This window comes from Salvia splendens, chromosome 2, assembly GCF_004379255.2.
Source record: "Salvia splendens isolate huo1 chromosome 2, SspV2, whole genome shotgun sequence".
Taxonomy (NCBI): domain Eukaryota; kingdom Viridiplantae; phylum Streptophyta; class Magnoliopsida; order Lamiales; family Lamiaceae; genus Salvia; species Salvia splendens.
In genome coordinates, this window is record NC_056033.1 from 12602097 (window position 1) to 12623330 (window position 21234).

The window sequence follows — 21234 nt, forward strand, 5'->3', positions numbered from 1 at the left end:
AATTTTAATTCAATTATAATAATTAATTAAATTTATCGGACTATACGTAATTAATTAAATTTATCGGACTATACGTAATTATAATAACCATTAGACGTTGGTGCGCTCCGGTATGGTCTCGTGGGATGGTCCGCCGACGACTAATCGCACGAGGGATCGCGCCCTCCGCCACTTCCGCATTGCGTTCAGCCGCTCGCTCCGCTTCCTCCTCCTCGGCCTCGTACTCCACCTCTTCGATCAGATAATTCCACGCGTCCTTCCATAAATCATCCATTTTAGACTACAAATTCTAGTGATAGAAAATATGTGTGTGAAGAGGTGGAATGTTTGGTGTGCAAATAATGAGAAGTGGAGGAGGAGTATTTATAGATGTAATTTTCGAAAAAATTTAAAAAAAAATAAAAAAATCAAAGTGGGGCGGACGTCCATAGCCCGGCGCCCCACTATAGACCGCCCCACCCATCGCCCCATTTCGCCCCGCGGACCCCACCATCGCCCAGCGATCGCCCCGTAGGAGGCGAAGCCTCTACCGCCCCACCCTCGCCCCATTTTTCTTGTCCGCCACGGGGCGGACGTTCTCTCCACTATAGACCGCCCCACCCTCGCCCCATTTTTTCGTCCGCCCCCTTTCCTCCTATAGTGGATGCTCTAAATGAACATAATATACATATAAAGTTACTTTAAATTTAATGACATTAGTATTAATTAGAGGAGTTTTGGATGATTGAGTTCTAATATTTTCGTTATCTAGACAATTTTATTAGAATTATTAGTCTGTGCACATAAGGTACGTATAATTACATTAGAAGGACTTTTTAACTATTATGAATATTTTTACTATATTAGCTATTTTTTGTAGCGAGGGCACAATTGTCCATTATTTTATATATTCATTAATATGCATTATTCAAAAGGTACCTAAAATGGTAGTATTAAGTACTTTGTCATTTTTATTTTAGTCAATTTTTATTTTACCTTTTATTTTTATTTTTATTTTTTTTCTTATTCTCTTTTCATTCTAATTTGTATTCTATGAAAATGAATTTGAAATAAAATTAATTAATAATCAAAAAATATTAATAATAGTAATATAATAGTGCTATTATTATTTTATAAGTACTCCATATCGTATGAGTCTAATAATTTAAATAAACAAGTGATTATTTGATTAAATTCTTATACTTATATTGACAATAACATTACAATAACAACAAATATGCAGAAGTATTTGTCAAAGATAAAAGAGCATGATTTAATTAGTTGTAAATTCACTTATTTATTGGTCATCTTTTTTTATTATCAGTATCATCATGATCAAATTTGCTTAAATGATTTATGATTTTGAATTTTTGTAATGAATTTATTTCAAATATATATTTTCAAAATATTAAGAAAAAAAGGAAAGAAAATGATTAAAACCAAAATTACAAAGAAGATACCTGATGAAGTATTTAATTTAATATCGTTTCAGCAGGTATCATTTAATTGTACTATGGAGTATATATTAGAGGATATATAGTCAACAAACAATTTTACCCCTCTACTAAAAAATAGCTAAAAGGGTAAAAAAATGTCTAGGAATAATGCAAAAGTCCTTCCTATGTGATTATACCATATATCCATGGACTAATGATGCTAATAAAATTGTCCAAGTATCAGAAAAATATAAGAAGTCAATTGTCTATGGACTAAATTTGTTATTCATTCTAATTAGATAGAAACATAAGAAACTTTTGTTTCACAATGTTTTAATTTAATTTAATTAGTAGTATATTAGAAACATAAAAATTTGTTACTCAAAATAATGACTTAGAGCATCTCCAATGGCGGACGTCCGGTCGGACGTGCGCGACGGGCGACCGGGACGTCCGCCATTATGGCGGGGAGGTCGGATACGGACGTCCCGTGAGGACGTTGGGTGTCCTCGGACGTCGGCGCGACGGGAGGGCGGACGTCCGCCATTGTGGCGTGGGTCGGACGTCCGGGTCGGACGTCCGATTTTTAAATTTTTTTTATTTTTTTTAAAACTCTATATATACGGCTCGTTGAATTTTATTTCATTCGCACCACTTGTGTTAACAAGTTTCTCTCTCTACATCTCTAATTTCAAGTATATCTAGAATGTCTAGTGACAGTGATAGCGAGAATGAATTCGCACCATCTCTAATTTTTTTTCAAATCATGTATGTTTTTTTTAAATGAAGTTGTTAATTTTTTCCGTTCGTATTCGTGTTGAAATTTTATTTCCGTAAACGTAAATTGTTTTATTTGTGAATTTGTGATTTTTTTATTGCGGGAAGTCCTAGTGGGAAGGGCGATGGGAAAGGCGGATTGTGAAGGAGATGTCCTAGTGACGTGGCAGTGGCATGGGAAGTCCTAGTGACGTGGCGGGAGGTGTTTTCGGGATGTCCTAGTGGATGTCCGAGTGGGACATCTGCCCACTGAAGATGCTCTTAGTTCCGGAGAGAATTAAAACCACTAAATATTGCCATGCAAAAAAGGTAAACCCAATAAAAGATTCATTAAGATATTTCGAGACTCAAAGGCATGATGAGCCCTGGCTCATAACCCAGCTATATAATAAAGAAATTTGAGTTTAAAAACAAATAAAATGATTTTTTATACTAAGGCTATCCACAATGGCGCCTAGCGCACCGCCTAGCCGAGCGCCGGCGCTAGGCGGTCGCTAGGCGAACCATTGCAGCTTCCGAAAACCGCCGAGCGGTTTTTCGGAATTAAAAATCGCCTAGCGCTAGGCGGTCGACGGGCGCTGGGCGATCCGCTCGGCGCCATTGCAGCGTCGGGATCGCCCAGCGCATCGCCCAGCGGTTTTTTTGTGTTTTTTTTTTAAATTTTCGAGACACTATATATACGCGATTTGCACTTCATTTTCATTCGCACCACTTGTATTAACGAGTACTCTCTCTATCTTAATTTTGTAAAATGTACTTTTTTTTAATGTAATTTTTATTATTAATGTACTTTTTTAAAATTTTAGTACTTTTTAAAATTTATTGTACTTTTTTAATTTATTGTACTTTTTTTAAAATTAAAATAGTATTATTAATGTTTCCCGTATATGTCTCGTAAATTAAATTCCGTATATTGTGTTATTAGTGATGTGGCTATTGATGTGGCTGGGCTATTTATGATATAGCTAGGCTATGGCTGGGCTATTTCTGATGTGGTAGGAGGATTTTTAGTATTGATGATGTAGCAGGTGGAGTTTGTGGCTGGGCTATTGCTGGGCTATCACCACTGTGGATACCCTAATAAGGAATTGTTTCTGAATAATTTATTTTGTTTTCAACAACAATTAGTAATACAGAAATATAAAATGTGATACACGAGGCTGTTGGCCCAACCGAACTTCTTTAATTCAATACCTAGCTCCTACCCATCTGAATACCCCCACCGATTACTTAGAGCATCCACTGCCCGTCGCGCGCGGCTCGCGTTCCGTCTCAGAGGGACGGTTCCGCCGCGGGACGCGTTGCAACGTTCGTCTCGTACGGAACCCGTCTCCAGCCCGTCCCGTAGCCAGTAGCCGCGAGACAAGGGACGCGCCGTCCCGACACGCGCCCGGGCGACGTGTCGCGCCCCCGATGCATGCGTGACGCCCACTCACTGGCCCGCGGATGAAAAATTAATTGAGCACATTTGGGAAAACTTTGACGGAAAAAAATAAATTATGTCATTTTTATTTTTTTAAGATTTTAATTATGTCCATTTTCTATTTTTTTGAATTTTAATGTTGTTTTAATTTTAATAAAGTGTGTTTGTTTTAATTGAATTGGGTTGGAAAAAATTAAAAAATAAAATTTAATGAATAGTAATTTAAGGGACGGAATAAGAGACGGTTAAGGGACGGAGCGTTGCAGGTTCCGTCCCTTAATTAAGGGATAGAGGAATAAAGTACAGTGTGACCCTCAAATAGTAGTTTAAGGGACGGTGAGGGGACAACATAGTGGACGTTCTTAAACTATCGGATCCTATGCATCGTCGACATTTGATAGCGATATAATTTTAATACTAGCTTTAAATATATACATAAGAGTATTCCCCCTCAAAGTGGGCACAAGGCATAGTTTTGTCATTGTTATCAGTTTTTTGACATTGCATGACAATAATAAATGTACTATTAGATATATATACATGTCTAGTTTTCTTCAATTCCTAGGTATTACATCTGTACTTATACAATATATTTGGATAGACTACTAGATCATATATTCATGTCTTCTTTCTCTGCAATGTTAAGCTATTTATATCTACTTATTATAATTACTACTACTACTACATTGTGTTTTACTTTTTTAAGTTGTAGTAAATGTCATAACACTACTTAACGACTTGATCTAAATAGGAAAACATATTTAGAAATAAACTGTAAATAAAATCTATTCCCTGTTGATTTTATTATTTACAACTTACATCAAGTATACTAATTACTAACCAAACATTTGAGGTAGTAGTTACTAATAGTTTTTTTTAAGGAGGATCGACTATGGTAGTAATTACTAATGGTTAGGTGTCAATGGGTTTCGTGATAGATAGTAGGCAATTAGATATAAATAAATAACTCCTAAACCCATATAGAATGACCTCCCTTGTGCCTGAAACAAATACTACTCCATAACTAGACCAAGACAGAATATTTCTCGATCCACTCCTTTTGGCGTAACAAATAATTAGGTTTGCCGCTTCAATTATTAAATAAAAAGTACAATCTCATAACAAAAAAATAAAATAAAAAAAATATGAACATACTTTTCCAAGTTTGAACACATGTGCACTGGTAATATTAAATTTCCACGAAAATATCATATATAAACAATAGAAAACGAGTAGTTGGGATGGCGAACAACTACAAAAAGCAGGGAAAACGCCACCATTCTTCCCTCAAACTGAAACCAAACCATTCCACACTCACAAAATGGGTCAAGAAATCAACGGCTTCCACCACCACCTAAACGGCGACGCCCCTCCCCTCCCCGGCGGCGACCGCCCCGACCTCCTCGTCCTCCGCCCCGGCCTCCTCTTCAAGGTGTTCGAGCAGGAATTCCTCTCCAAATTCAACGTCCTCAAAGCCTTCGAATCCCCTTTCCCCCTCGACAAGTACCTCCGCGACCACGCCCAGTCGGCCCGCGCCATCCTCTGCGAGGCCATCGTCACGCGGATCACGGCCGACCTCCTCCTCCAGCTCCCGGCCCTCCAGCTCGTCGTCGCCGACGGCACCGGCGTCAACCACATCGATCTCGTCGAGTGCCACCGCCGCGGCATCTCCGTCACCAACACCGGCGACGTCTTCTCCGAGGACACCGCCGACTACGGCGTCGGCCTGCTCATCGACGTCCTGCGCCGCATCAGCCGCGCCGACGCCTTCGTCCGCCGCGGCTCCTGGCCGCTCACCGCCGAATTCCCTGTCGGTCGCAAGGTAGTTTATATACTATGTTCACTCCCTCTATCCCAAAGAATATGCACTTTGGATCGTATTTCACATTTCCTAACTTTTTCAATTCAATTTTTACTATATTTCTTAAACTAACTCCGAGCAGAGTGAAACAGAGTAATAATATTTATATACTAAAATAACTCGTGTCAAGAGGCGAGAAAGCGGGATTATGGATCTTGTCGGTTGTCTGCTAAAAATTGAGGAGTAATGACGTTAGCAATCATAATTGAAATTGGAACTTTGTATGTGAATAAAATCAGGTAAGAGGCAAAAGAGTTGGAATAGTAGGTTTGGGCAACATCGGCACCAAATTAGCAAAAAGGCTGGAGGCATTCGGGTGCATAGTCTCATACAATTCAAGAACCAAGAAGCAATCGGCGGCCTACGATTTCTATCCAACGGTGGTGGACCTCGCATCGCAATCCGACATCCTAATAATTTGTTGCTCGCTCACCGAAAAGACACGTCACATCATAAACGCGGAGGTGCTAAATGCGCTGGGAAAGAATGGCATCCTAATCAACATAGGGCGAGGCCCCATTGTTGATGAGGAGACACTGGTCAACTACTTGCTCAACGGCAACATCGCCGGCGCCGCCATGGATGTCTACGAGAATGAGCCACGTGTCCCCTCCGAGCTCTTCCGGCTGGACAACGTGGTGTTGTCTCCTCATCGCGGCGCCTTCACCCAGGAAGCCTTCTTCGACGCCTTCAAGATTGTGATGGGGAATTTGGACGCCTTCTTCTCCAATACATATTTGCTCACTCCCGTTACTACTAATGAATGATTCCTTTTTTAAAAAAAATTAATTAATTAATTATCAACATTGTATTTAATTTTTGCCAACCATCAACACGTAGATGCTATTGCTTTCATTTTCTGTGATTAGGTTTTGAGAAAAGTATACTGGATTTGGAAAGAAGAATTATCTTGTACTATGAATTTATATTCATAATAGTTCACAATATATGGTTGGTTAAAAGCTTGGCTTGAAAGCTGAAACTAGTACTAATATTTGAACCTATATTTCATCTGCATATTGCTACTTTTATGAGATCACTATTTTGGAGCTTTCATGTTTTATTTGAATCCTACCTAAATTCAATCACTATCGAGAATGCAACAGCTTGTTTTTTACTAGTTGGAGTATTACTACTTATATTAATTAAATACACGGACTGACGGTGAAAGAGAGGAAGAATCGGCAAAAAAAATAAAATAAAATAAAATAAAATTAGACGTAGAAGAAATGGATTGAAATTGGGGTTAGTTGGAAGCACGTGTTTGAGCGGTAGTAGGTGGGTGGGTGTGGCTGCTGTAGGCTAAGTAAGGCGCGTGATCCAACATCCTTGTGTTGTTTCCTGTGTGATTCATTTGCAGACTTGTTGGAACGTAGCCAATTTTAGTGGATCTATTCATGCGTGCTACTTTAAAACTAGGGCCATCTATGCACGAGATATAAAATTTTTAAATATTAAAAATAAATTCTAAGGTAAGTGATTAAAAAAAGATCATAAAAAAAATATAATGATGTTTATAATTAAGAATATGTGTTAATTACACTAAGTATTCATAACACTATAAATAATAACAAAAAGAAAAATGTACTTCTCTAAACCCCTTCTAAATGAAATAATTCATATTCGACAAATGATGCTACACAATTTTAATTTGATTTGAGTGGAGCAAAATAAAATAAAATAAACGATAAATAGAAGATGTGCGACTAAAGATCAAATAGTACGTGTTAGTTAGAATAAGATAAGCAAGTAAAGGAAAATGTGCGACTACGAATTAAAGAGGAAGAAATTATATAATTTGAAAAAATAAATAGCTCAATAGTTTTAATCAAAAAATATATATTATACCTAGTTATTTAAATAAAAAAATTAAGTTAATCCATGTTTCTCTCCCTTGATTTTTTTTAATTGCCTCTTCTATCCTTCTTTCCATTCTCCGTGGCCGCCCGAGGCGTCGCGGGCGACGCCGGCTAGCCGCTCACGTCCACAAAATTATGTGAGTTAATTCGAGCGCACATCATTTTATCCAAGCTAACCCAAATACTAATTAAAAAAAGTGGTCCAAAAGAAAAAAGAGAAAAAGGAAAAAAATAGAAGTAAATGAGAAGGCTATTAAAATGTCATTCTGTTATCTCCTCTCGATTAATTTAACACCCCAATTTATTAAAAGGAAAAAAAATCATCACAATTTCCATTGCTCCACCATAGTATGTTGAATTATTATCAGTATAATATCTTTTTTTCTATTTATTCTCTGTTGAAGAACCCAATTTGAAATCTCTCAAAAATTGAAATCTAACATCTATATTGAAATCTAACATGTATATGCATGATTTATAGACTATTACCACCTTTCAAGTTAAGCTAAATGTACTACAAAAAAATTCAACATTTTAAAGTATAACAAATTAATAGAATTCATGGTTTAGGAAGATATATAGAATTAATAGAATTTTTTAGAATAATATACAATTATAAATTTGTATATTTGCAATGTGTCTTATTAGAGCACCCCCAATGACAGCATGGGAGATCAAACCCATCCCGTCGGGACAATCCATCGAGACCCCATTGCGGGTGTCCCGTCCCATAGAGATACTTGGTGCGGAAGGTTCTCATCCCATCCCATCCCATCCCATAGGTTAATTTATTTTTTTATTTTTTTAAGTAATAATTTTTTTTAGAATAATATACAATTATAAAATTTATATTTACAATGTGTCTTATTAGAGCGCACCCAATGGCAACATGGGAGCTCGGACCCATCCCGTTGGGACAATCCGGCGAGACCCCATTGCGGGTGTCCCGTCCCATAGAGATACTTGGTGTGGAAGGTTCTCATCCCATCCCATCCCATCCGATAGGTTAATTTATTATTTTTTATTTTTTATAATCAAATTCATACCAAAATTATTTATAAATATCTCATTAATAATATTATTTTTTTAATCATTAGTCTCACATGACATCATATTATCATTTTTCCACATCAAGATATTTATTTTTAAATTATAAACTTAATATTACGCTTATGTTGTCATTTAAATGCATTATTTCTTGATATCAATTTAGATATTGTTGGAATATGTACATTTAACTTATATATACTATTAACAATTCAAACTAAAGAAATATATTATTAATAAAAATACTGCACCATTATTAATTTTAATTTATTTAATGATTTAATTATTAATACTTAAAAAATAAATAAATTGTGAGTATCCATTTAACTGCTCCAAAATAGGCATTAATTAATATATTAAAGTTCAACGGTGAAGTGATATTATAAGTGATGTTTGGTGAGCAGTTTACTACCAAAAATAATTTAGAGCTAATTAGAAATAATAAATAAATTAAAGATATGAAGTTCAAACTTTTTAAATATTTTCTTTTCCATATTATTAGTACCATCAAACCTGATTACATAGTTCATGATTTAAATTATGTTTTTTAGAATTAAGAAGACATGAGGAAACAAATACAAAAATCATATTTTTCACAAATAATAAATTCACTTTTATAAATACTAATTTCAATAATGCATGATAATATTCATAAACATAATATTTTGAGAATCATAAAAAAAGAAATAGAACTCAGTCATAAATAACAATATCTTAGCTAGTGGAATAAATCAAAATCAACTCAATTATAACTATGTATACTACTTATAGTAATTTAAATATAAATATATATATATATATATATATATCTTGAATGTAAATATATATTTATAAAGTAATTTCAACACGTTAAATTAAATTAATATATTTAAATAATTTTAAAAATATATACTATTATATACAATAACAATCCAAATGTAATTTTAAAAATGTGTTCAATTTAAAATTCTACTATATTATTAAAATCCCATATTATTAAATACACAAAAAGCCCAAACTAAACCCTAATAGACTAAACTCACGCCTCCACATCTACTCTCCCACCTTGAATATATATTTATAAATAATTTCAACACATTAAATTAAAGCAATTCATTTTACCATTTTTTTGTCCAATAGATGCTACCTTTTATTATAGATACCCACATACACAACCCATATACATATATAGTGTGAACACAAAGTCTGCAATTAATAACATGCCCACAAAATGACTAAAAGGGTAAAAAATTAGGCTTCACAGTTTCCCGCCAAAAAGGGCATTTTTAACTTTTCAATAAACTGTCACTTTAGATTAGTATAGATTGTAGTACTAGTTCACACTTAGAGCACCCGCAACGCGTCTCGCGTGTGTCTCATATCTCATCCCTCTGAGACGAGACAGCAGCGAGACGCGTTGCAGTGTCCCGTCTCGTCCCGGTCTCGCCGAGACGCCCCGTCCCACCGAGACGACTAGCGCTAGGCGTGACGCCCACTCGTCAGCCCGCGAGTGGGCTTCGTCACGCTGACGCAATAAATCATTTTTTTAAAATTTGAATTTAATTAAAAAAATTAAAAATTCAAACGGTAATGTTACCGTTTTCGACCGTTTTTTATTTTTTTATTTTTTTTCTTTTTTTACCTTATAAATACTCATATTTCATCCTCATTATACACACAAACACACATCTATTATTCCCAAATCATCTCCATTTCCTCTCCAATTTTCATCTAACCTCTCCAATTTTCATCACAAAATGTCAGGCGACGAAAACTCTGGCGGCTCTGGAGGGTTTGACATCAACGCGTTTGGCGACTGGGGGGCATGTACAATGTCTTGGGTGGTTCCGGTTCCGGTTCGTCGACGCCGGGCACCCAAGGCTCGTCGACGCCGGCGGGGTATCAACCACACAATTTTGATGTGGATGCATACGCTCGTCCCTCCACCCCGAGGTATTCCCAAGGATTATCCCAAATTAGGCAGGATTATCCGGATGAACCCAATCGGAAGGAGGACGAGGCGGTGGAAGCTCTAGGGCATTCGACGCCGTGGAGGAAGAGGAGGAGGCGACCGAAGAGGAGGAGGATGTAGGCCGTCATTCGTACAGCCGCAAGGACACGATGGCTCTGTACAACGCCTGGATCAGCGTCTCGTACGATCCCATCGTCGGGATTTAACAATCCCGGAAGTGCTTTGGGAAAAGGTCACCGAGGCTAACAACGAGATTAAGCCGAAGGGGTCCCGCCGCCGCACATTGAAGATGCTCCGAAGTCATTTTGACCGATTCGACAGAGAGGTCAAAAAATTTTGTGACATCTATAAGAATGAAGTGACTCATTACCAAAGCGGAGCCACTAGAGCCAACATTCTAAGATCGGCTTTGCGAGTCTATTTCGACGACAACGGCAAAGAATTCAAACATGCCGATATTTGGGAGGCCGTCAAAGACGTCGAAAGGTGGGTCGACGGTGTCTACTCCAGCACGGGCCCGACCTCAAAACGCACGAAGCACACGACGGGTGGCCAATACTCGTCTAGTGGGGGCGGTTCAGGAAACGCCGCACAAGAGGTTGAGGGCACAGCAGACGATGCACGGGGGAGTCCTCCCGTGTGCGCCGTCGGCCGCAAGGGACCAAGGCGGCGAAGGCAGCTAGAGGGAGGAGGGGTCGAGACGAATCAAGCCAGGCGGGTTCCCAAGGGCCGCCCTCCTCCCTAATGTCCATGTACTTCACCGCCACGATGGCGGACACTTCCCGGATGACGCCCGCCCAATATCAAACCCATCATGTCGACATTGTGTATCTGGCGGGACAACTTGGTATTCCGCCTCCATTCGGTGCACCGCCACCGCCTTCGAGGGATGATTCGCCTGCGGAGTAGTTTTTATAATTTCTTAAATTTGTATTTTAAATTATGTCTTTTTTTTATTTATTTTGCCACGAATTTAATTATGTATTTTTTTTAGGATTTTAAGTTGTAATTTTATTTTATTTAATGAAATGTGTTTTTATTAATTGAATTTGTTGGAAATAAAAATAAAAAAATGAAATTGAATGAATAGTTAAGGGATAAGATGGTTAAAAGACGGATAAGAGATGGAGGGTTGCAGGTGCTGTCTGGAGTGAAAAGTACAGTGGGGCCCATGAATAGTTAAGAGATGAGAAGGTTAAGAGACAGCGTTGCGGATGACCTTAGTGGTGTTTATTCCGTCAACGAAAAATATAGCACATTTGCCATTTTTCGTTGTACATGAAAAATAAAGCACATTTAAGAAGGAAAGTTTTCAACAACTTCTCTCTTACTTTTTTCCTCTTTTCTCTTACTAATAATATGAATCTCACATTCTACTAACACTACTTCTCTCTTGCTTTACCAATTTTACATTAAAACCCATGTCATTCACAATGCATCCTATTTTTCGTGGACTGAGGGTGTATGATTAATTAATATGAGTGTATGTTGCATTTTGTCATCAATGTTTTTTTGTTTCAATGAAGCAGTCGTTAAATAAGAAGCAGAACTCTAATTTTGGGAGCCAATTGATTTGCCTCACGTCTAACAAAGCGAATAATATACGTAATTATTTTCAAAATTAAGAATCATGGCGTAGTTAAGGCCACCCACAACGCGTCACGCGGGTGGCCCGTATTTCGTCACGGAGGGACGGGACGGCGGCGTGACGCGTTGCAGCGCCCCGTCTCGTCCCCAGCCCGTTCCGCGTTCCGTCACGGCATGACGAGTGGCGAGACGTCTCGCCTAGCGCCGAGGCGACATGGCGCGCCCCGGCGCCATGCGTGACGCCCACTCGCCGGCCCGCGAGTGGGCATCGTCACGCTGAAGCAATAAATTATTTATTTTAAAAAAATCGAATTAAATAAAAATAAAAATTAAAAACGGTAATATTACCATTTATAGCCATTTTCCATTTATTATTATTATTTATTATTTTTTTACTCTATAAATACTCCTAATTCATCATTATTTCACACACAACTACACATCTATTCTTCCCAAATCATCTCCATTTCCTCTCCAATTTTCATCTAACATCTCATCACAAAATGTCCGGCGACGGAAACTCCGGTGGTGGCGGCTCCAGCGGGTGGGATCTCAACGCGTTCGGCGACTGGGGGAGCATGTACAACACATTAGGTGGTTCCGGTTCGTCGACGTCGGGCACCCAGGGTTCGTCGACGCCGGGGGTACCAACCACCCAATTTTGACATGGATGCATACGCCCGTCCCTCCGCCCTACGGTATTCGCAGGGATTATCCCAGATTTGAGAGGATTATTCCGTTGAACCCACTCCAGAAGAAGGCCGAGGCGGGGGAGGAGGCCGAGGCGGTGGAAGCTCCAGGGCGGAGGCGGACGAGGAGGAGGATCTTGCCCGGCATCCGTACGGCCCCAAAGAAAAGCTGGCGGTGTACAACGCCTGGATCAGCGTCTTGTACGATCCCATCGTCGGGAATCAACAACCCCGAAAGTGCTTCTGGGAAAAGGTCACCGAGGCCTACCACCAGATTAAGCCAAATGGGTCCCGCCGCCGCACATATAAGATGCTTCGCGCTCACTTTGACCGAGTCGACAGAGAGGTCAAACGATTATGTGCCATCCACAAGAATGAAGCGGCTCATTACCAAAGCGGAGCCATGGGAGCCGACATTCTGAGGTCGGCTTTGCGGGTCTACTACGACGACACCGGCAAACAATTCAAATATGTCGATGTTTGGGAAGTCGTCAAGGACGAGGAAAGGTGGGCCGGCGGTGTGCGGTCCAGCACGGGCTCGACCTCGAAGCGCACACGAAGCACACGGCGAGTGGCCAATACTCGTCTGGTGAGGGCGGTTCGGGCAGCGGGCCACAAGAGTTTGCCTGGCAGGAGGTTGAGACCCCGACAGACGATGTCGGGGGGCGCCGTCGGCCGCAAGGGAGAAATGCGGCGAAGGCGGCTAAAGGGAGGAGGGGCCGAGCCGAATCAAGCCAGACGGGCTTGGTCTCAGGGGGACCCCCCAACTCCCTTATTGCCATGTACATGACCGCCACAATGGCGGACACTTCCCGCATGACGCCCGCCCAATACCAAGCCTGGCTTAACGGAATTACGATTATGGCAGCACAACTTGGTGTTCCGCCTCCTCACGGCTTCAGTGCACCTCCACCGCCTTCGGGGGATGATTCGCCGGCGGAGTAGTTTTTTTTTATTTTCTATAAATTGTATTTTAAATTATGTCATTTTTATTTTTTTAGGATTTTAATTATGTCTTTTTTTATTTTTTTGAATTTTAAGTTGTATTTTTATTTTATGTTGTAATTTTATTTTATTTTTAATGAAGTGTGTTTTTTTAATTGAATTTGGTTGGAAATAAAAATAAAAAATGAAATTGAATGAATAGTAATTTAAGAGACGGTTAAGGGACAGAGGGTTGTAGGTTTCGTCCCTTAGTTAAGGGATGTAGTAAAAAGTATAGTGGGGCCCGTGAATAGTAATTTAAGGGACGGTTTAGTGACAGCGTTGTGGATGGCCTAATCACGAGGCTGGGTGAAATGAAGAAACATCGCAAAATTACTTACTAGTGGCGCCACCTCACAACCAACGATATACACCTTATTACAACTCACACAAAATAAGATCACAGATTTCTGCATATCTATATATGTGTGGTCGGTGTGCACATTCAAAGGAATGGGGTGGCGAATGAGAATTCAACTTTATATTTCTCATTCATAAGGTATAAGAAATAGCTGTTATTAGCCTATATTATATGGTTGTACTACTACTCCTTAAGAGCATCTCCAAAGGCGGCGTCGGCACGGGCACGCCGATTTTTCGCGGACGCCGGTGCTGACGCCGAACCATTGCAGCCGGCGTCGGCGAAATCGGCGTCAAAATCGGCGTGCCCACGCCGATTCTTGGGCTGACGCCGATTCTCACGCCGATCCTCACGGCGCCATTGTAGGCCCCGGATCGGCGTCAGACCGGCGTCAGATTTTTTATTTTTTAAAATTTTTTCGAAACACTATATATACGCGCTTTGGACATCATTTTCATTCGCACCACTTGTTTTAACGAGTACTCTCTCTATCTTAATTAATTTCTGTACAAGATCAACAACGAGAAATGAGTAATGCCGGTGATAGTGGTGGTGGCCGTGGTGGGGATGCTGTTGAGTATGAGCGTATGATGAACGAAGAGCTAGATACCTATACGAGCCGTGAGGTTGATCGATGGCTGCAGAGTTATATGCAGCTGGCGGTACCTCGCCCACGACCAGTTGTCCACCGTCGAGAAGTGGTTGATCGTGATCATGTAGCTGCACATCAGCGCCTGTTCACAGATTACTTCGCAGAGGAGCCGCGTTTTAACGCCAACCATTTCAGGCGTCGTTTTAGGATGAGGCGGGACTTGTTTATGCGTATTGTTAACGCTTTGGAGCATCGACATCTGTATTTCCGCTTCAGGCACGATGCGGCTGGCAGACCCGGCCACACCCCTATTCAAAAGTGCATTGCGGCAATCAGGTAGTTGGCCTACAGGACTTCGGCAGACATGTGGGACGAATACCTCCACATCGGTGAGACGACTGCCATTGAATGTATGAAGTATTTCTGTCAGGGCGTGATTGAAGTATTCGGTGATCAGTATCTCCGAAAGCCTACCCCCGAAGATTGTCGGGATCTGCTGCGGATGCACGGGGATCAGCATGGGTTCCCGGGAATGTTAGGCAGCATAGATTGTATGCATTAGGAGTGGAAGAACTGTCCCGCTGCCTAGAAAGGGTTCTACACGACCGGCTACAAGGGAAAGAATCCCACGATGATCCTCGAGGCCGTAGCTGATTACCGGCTGTGGATTTGGCATGCGTATTTTGGGATAGACGGTTCGAACAACGACCTAAACGTCCTCAACTCGTCACCCTTTTCAACGAGCAGTGCCAAGGCGTCGGTCCGACCATCAGTTTTGTCGCCAACGGCAACCAGCATGATATGGGCTACTACTTGGCGGATGGGATATACCCTAGGTGGCCCGTCTTTGTGAAGACGATCCGGTGCGCATCAGATGCGAAGAAGGCCTACTTCGCGACGCGGCAGGAGCCGGCGCGAAAGGACGTGGAGCGCGCATTTGGTGTGCTTCAGGCTCGATGGGCTCCAGTTAAGGGACCAACGCGTTTGTGGAATGTCGACTGCATTGCTGATATAATGTACGTCTGTATTATCATGTACAACATGATTGTCGAAGATGAAGGTGTACAACTGACTAATTGGGCCAACGACGATAATGAAGCAGGTCCAAGCCACGGCGGCGCCGCCGCCAACGTACGAGGTGGGGTACCTCACGATGAAGAAGCCCTCCTCCAAGCACATGCCGACATGCGTCAAACGGATGCTCATATTCGACTCCAAAAGGATTTAATTGAAGAGTTGTGGGTGCGGAGGATTGCAAGGCGTTAGTTTTTATTTAAAATTATGTAATTTTTTAAATGTACATTTTAATTTAAATTAAAATAGTATATTTTCGCGTATATGTGTCGTATATTTAATTCCGTATTTTGTGTGATTGTTAATTGTACTTTTTTAAATATTAATAGTACTATTCAATTTTCCTGTATTTGTCTCGTAAATTAAATTCCGTATGTTGCTACGATTGTAAATTAAATTATATAATTGTTATTAGTGATGTGGATAAGCTATGTGAGGGCTATTGCATGTTCAGTTGCTTGTCCAGTTGCATGTCTTGATGATGTGGCAGTGGCAACGTTATGAGAGGGCTATTGCATGTCCAGAACCACTGGAGATGCTCTAACTAAGTTTGGAATGTTCATTTTTCCATTTATATTGGCTCAACTGCCAGTCCACCACCTAATCCATCCTATTAATTAATTAAAACTTATGCTATGACATTTCTTTATTTTATTATGGTTGATGAAATTTAACACAACAAATGGCTTCATCTGGTTATGGTTCAAAATATAGGATATTTATAATTTCATAACATAAAAATATATAGTACGTTATTTATTCCAATAATGTGACACATTTTTAAATGTCTATTCAAAGTGACATTCTTTTAGAATGAACATCTTTTTTTTACATAAATTTTGTCAATGCGTCATTTTTTTTATCAATAACGTTATAAAATAGCATTTGAGGTTTATAATTTTCGATTTAATAACATATAACTTTTTTACTGTTTCAGAATTTTCTAGGCAAAAATACCGCAAGACCATGTTTATTCTCTTTTTTAAATGGGTCTAAATCGTCAGTGGTCAACCATTTTAAATGCAGATTTTTCATATCCCAAGAACCCAGATAATTATAAATTAATTATATTTGAATCATATAAGGGAAATAAGAAAATGCAAATTCTAAATATTGTATAAACTGAATTATGATCTGAACCGTTAGAAAATGATAAAATAATAGCAATAAAAAATGTCAATATAGTGTCAACGATTAATATTGTGTTAAGATTTTCTGTTGCTTTTATTTTGACATCTGCTAATATTTTTACCGATCCAAATCATAGTTTGACGTTTATACAATATTTAGAGTTTGCATTTTATCGCTATCCTATATCCTATATACACCTGTCTCAAAAATTGTTTGATTTCGTTTTGGCAGTTATATAAATTCCGAAGCAAGTGAAAATAGGACATTTTAGGATGAAATGGTTGGTCAGTGGAAATAATAGTAATAAAACGTTAAAACCTTAAAACACCAAGATGCAACTTTAAATCAGACAAAAACGGGCAACAGCAAAAAAATTTCAAGGTTGGTTTAAGCAGGAATCATAGCAGCATCTAAAATCACCGCTTGAAATGGTGCAGTGAGTATCAACTCTGGAAGATGAACAGTTTCATACAAATAAATAAAAGAAGCTAGAAATATTGATGAAGATATGTCACCGAATACAAACTGAGTAGCACGCCAAATCTGGAAGGTCGCACTCCAGCTCCTAGACTCAAACATAATGCCCGAGAGCATGCAGAACTGCCTCCATGCATCTCGGCTTTATAGAAATGCATCTTTCTCGAGCAAGGCTAGCACCTCATTCTGGTTATTTAATTTAGTAACTTCAATTGGAGTCTTACCATCCAGGTTTTGGAGCGTCCTGTGTGCATGGAAACAACAGATATTAAACGCTTAAAGCTCCAAGCAAGCAAAAACAAGAAAGGCTAATAAGAGGGCAAAGGGATTACACTGCAGCGCCATTCTTCAATAGAAGCTCCACACACTCCTTTCTGCCATAACCGGCAGCATAATGAAGAGGAGTGTTCTTGTTCTTATCCAAGGCATCCACCTTTGCATTAGCTTCCAGAAGAAGTTGGGCGCATTTGATCTGAAATTGAACCAAGATACATAATCAACTTTTAGATAAGGAGCTCAAATAAACAGGAAACATCTACCTATCTAATATCTATCAAATGTGTTATGTAAAAGCTATACTGTCATCTAATATAGTAGCCATAACAAAGCCAAGGGCTCCGAAATAGAAGAACAAGAAGGTTATGAAGCTCAAGCTTTTAGTCCGCAATACCTCGCCATATCCACATGCAAAATGCAATGCTGTCCTTCCTTCCGAATCTTCTTCATCCTTATCAGCACCATCAGCCAGAGCATTCTTCAGGCCCTGATTGTTTCATAAAAGCAGGTTGTAAACAAGAAGCAAAAACATGAAGTAGTATGTAACAAGATATGCAGAGAAGCCTTGTTTTTAATAACTATAGACTTCTCAACTAATATCTGAACAGAAAAATTATAGAAGAATTTGGCAGAGTAGTTAAAGAAAAATATATGAAACCCGCAATATGTTTGCTAACCAGTAACCACAAGTTTTCAATGCATCATACTATGACACTTACCTCCACATCGCCAACACTGGCAGTTTGGTGAACTAAAGATTCCTCATCGTTTCCTTCCTCCTCTTCTTCAGCAGAAGCATCAACACCAGATGCACCACCTTCACCACCAACAGCAAATCCCATGGCTTCACTCAACTTCTGGAGAACATCTTTGTCATTCCAGTACCTGACCATAAACTATTTCTCAGTAAGGAAATACCCTAAAAATAAGTGATTCGCTAATGAAAATATTAAACTATGGTTTATAAATACATACGGATTGACAAGAGCTACTAGTCCAGGGTAAGGTATAATTATTCAACTTGACTCAGAGAATCAAGCCAGCAAGGATCCTATTGAAATCTTTTTCATTGTAGCACTGATAAATATCCTGATTTATAGATCTTTTCCCCTGCTTCATGGACTTCTAAGGTTATTCAAAGGTGTAGGGTTTCTCTATTTTGAGTACTTGAGACCCTGACATGGCTAGAAGGAACTGACTAAGAAGATGTGAGTCATCATTGGCAACATCAAGAAACTTTTGCAAATTACATTAAATGACAGAGTTACGGATAGATTCTTCAAATTACAAGCAAAATTTGTTAACTAAGTCAAAGTTATAGCTTGAGACCATGACACAGCTAGAAGGAATTCACTACGAAATTTTCTGTCATCTATGGCCCCAGCCAGTAACTGGCAAAATTCTTTTAATGATAGAAATACAGATGGTTTATTCTAATTCAAAGTAACAATTAACTGTAACAGCAAGTCGAAGTTATAACCTTTTCTGAGTTCAAGATTTCTCCTACTACAGAGTTGTAGAAGAATCCATCTAAACCGATTTAATTTGCATAATAAAAGAAAGTTTACATCCTAGTCTATGGTCACTATATAACACCATCCAAAGTCAGGTTGTCTGGATTGTCACTTAGAACCACACAGACACATTACTAACTTATAAACTATAAGATTCAGTAACTGTATTGAGTTAAAAACCAAAACTCATATGGAGAAAACAATACCTCATCATAGCAGCAGGACCGCCATTCTCAATCTCAGCCAAAATAGGCTTCAATGATGGATCATCTTTGATTTTAGTCATTCTCTCTTCAAGCTGGGCTTTATTTGTTGGGTTAGTAAAACTCTCAAGCATGCCGGACATGGCTGGGTCCTGTAGAAAGGATTCCACACAACGGTTGGACTAAACTGTAAATGAAAATATGTTTTATTAAAAAGGTAGGATGGCAGACCGATAAATACCTGCATCAATGCATTACCCAGTTTTTCAGCCATTGTCATGAATTGTGGATTTTGCATTACTTGTTGCATCGTCGAATAATATTGTTGTGGATCAAAGTTGGGAACACTCTCTTCAACTGCAGGAGCACCTTGAAAGGTTTTCTGAAGTTGTTCTGCCATCTGATTAAATGAAGGATCCTTTGCTATTTGTTCCGCTAATTCCTTAATGCTTGGGTCCTGGAGACGCAAATAATAGAATTTAGAGAAACAGAAGTCAGGGTAAGAAAATGTGAATGTGTACTCAAGAAAGACAAAGAATAAGGCACGCCTATGATAAAATGAGAGTTTTGTAAGAAGTTTCTCCCCTTTTCCCAAGATGGAACTAATAGCTAACAACACTGAATTGACCTACATGCTTAACCCCCATTTAATTGGAAAAACATCAGCAACAATAATATAGGAAAAGTTTATATTTACGTACATTTAGCAGTCCTGACATAGCTGAGAAGTCAAAGGGACCTGGCATTCCAGTAACAGGAGATGGGATTGCAGGGGTTGTGCTTTTCTGTCCAGGTGATGCTTCTGAAGAAGCTGGCTCACCAGGAGCTTTGCTAGCAGCTGCATCAGGCTTCTCTTCTGAGGGCAGAGAGTAAGATGCCAACAATGATTAAACTAATCAGCTAAGTGAACAACATAAAATTGCATAGGAATTTCACATACCAAGAATTAAAGATAGTTGCTATAACACTATTTTAAAAACAAAATTGAACTAGCACTATCACAAAATTTTGATTCATAATAGGATAGTTTTGGAATTCAAATTTTATTTGATACGGCTATTTCCAAAAAGCTAGAAGGGCGAACTTCAAGTCTTTCATTTGAATCCCATGAACATCATGTTGATGACTAAGTTCTTACTTACTAATTTCTAACCCATGAATCATCCAAAATTAACAGTCTCGAGTACAGAAAACCAACAATGCGAATCATATCATTGAACTATACCGAAGAATTTAATCAACTGGATTCTGTTAAATCAACCAACACGAATGATATTAACTGATAACTGAAGAAATCAAAGCTCTCGACTAATCTCTCAAATCAACGATCAGTATAGCGAAAAAAACACTCCAAATCGCGAAAGAAAAAAACGAAATCTCTAAAAAAAAATAGGCCTACCTTCTTTAGCCACCGTAGGGGTTTTTACAGCCTGCACGGAGGGCCAAAAATATATCAATAAGATGATGACATCAGCCGCAAAGGCATCATCAACCGAATTGCAGAAATCCAGTAAATCAAAATCAAATGAAGGAGCGGTTAAAAAAATGCGAAAGTGAATAAAATAAAGGATGATTCAGCAGCAGTACCTCAGACATGGTTAGAGGCGGATGCTTCCAGAGATGGAGATTTTGAGAGGAGGCAAAGAGGGTAAAGATAGAGTTGAGGTTTTTGGTATTGGAATATTGGGGAGAGAGTGTAGTGTAGTGTAGAGGTGGGTTTGCGATTTAGTGGGCCACCTTAATCCTCAATCGAATGGCGTAGATTCATTTTTCACCTAATTTCCATTCTTGAGTTTGGGCTTCCAATAACGAATTTCTCTCTCTTTCTTACGAAAATAAATGGAATATACTCATGGATGCTAATCTAATACAAACACCAAAATATTATACAAATTCTAAATTATTATTTGGATTGTTAGAATATGGTAAGATATGATAAAATAATAGCAATACAAAATGTTAACACTGTGTTGACATTGTGTTGATATTTTATTTGTTATTATTTTGTCATCT

At 39.1% G+C, this 21234-nt stretch overlaps 2 protein-coding genes across 2 annotated transcripts; one reads left to right on the forward strand and one right to left on the reverse strand.

The window, feature by feature from the left end:
- The first annotated feature begins 4851 nt into the window (after nt 1-4851).
- LOC121761284 (glyoxylate/hydroxypyruvate reductase HPR3-like) lies at nt 4852-6451 on the forward strand. The gene is made up of 2 exons (XM_042156931.1): nt 4852-5437; nt 5716-6451. The coding sequence occupies exons 1-2, from the start codon at nt 4937-4939 to the stop codon at nt 6241-6243; spliced, it is 1029 nt and encodes a 342-aa protein (XP_042012865.1). The 5' UTR covers nt 4852-4936; the 3' UTR covers nt 6244-6451.
- Nucleotides 6452-17096: 10645 nt separating this feature from the next.
- LOC121761292 (ankyrin repeat domain-containing protein 2B-like) lies at nt 17097-20952 on the reverse strand. The gene is made up of 9 exons (XM_042156943.1): nt 20809-20952; nt 20621-20651; nt 19923-20077; nt 19463-19678; nt 19225-19373; nt 18224-18389; nt 17899-17991; nt 17561-17700; nt 17097-17472 (listed from the first exon to the last, which is right to left on the reverse strand). Exons 1-9 carry the CDS (start codon nt 20815-20817, stop codon nt 17373-17375), a joined length of 1059 nt encoding a protein of 352 aa, XP_042012877.1. The 5' UTR covers nt 20818-20952; the 3' UTR covers nt 17097-17372.
- Between the last annotated feature and the right edge of the window lie 282 nt (nt 20953-21234).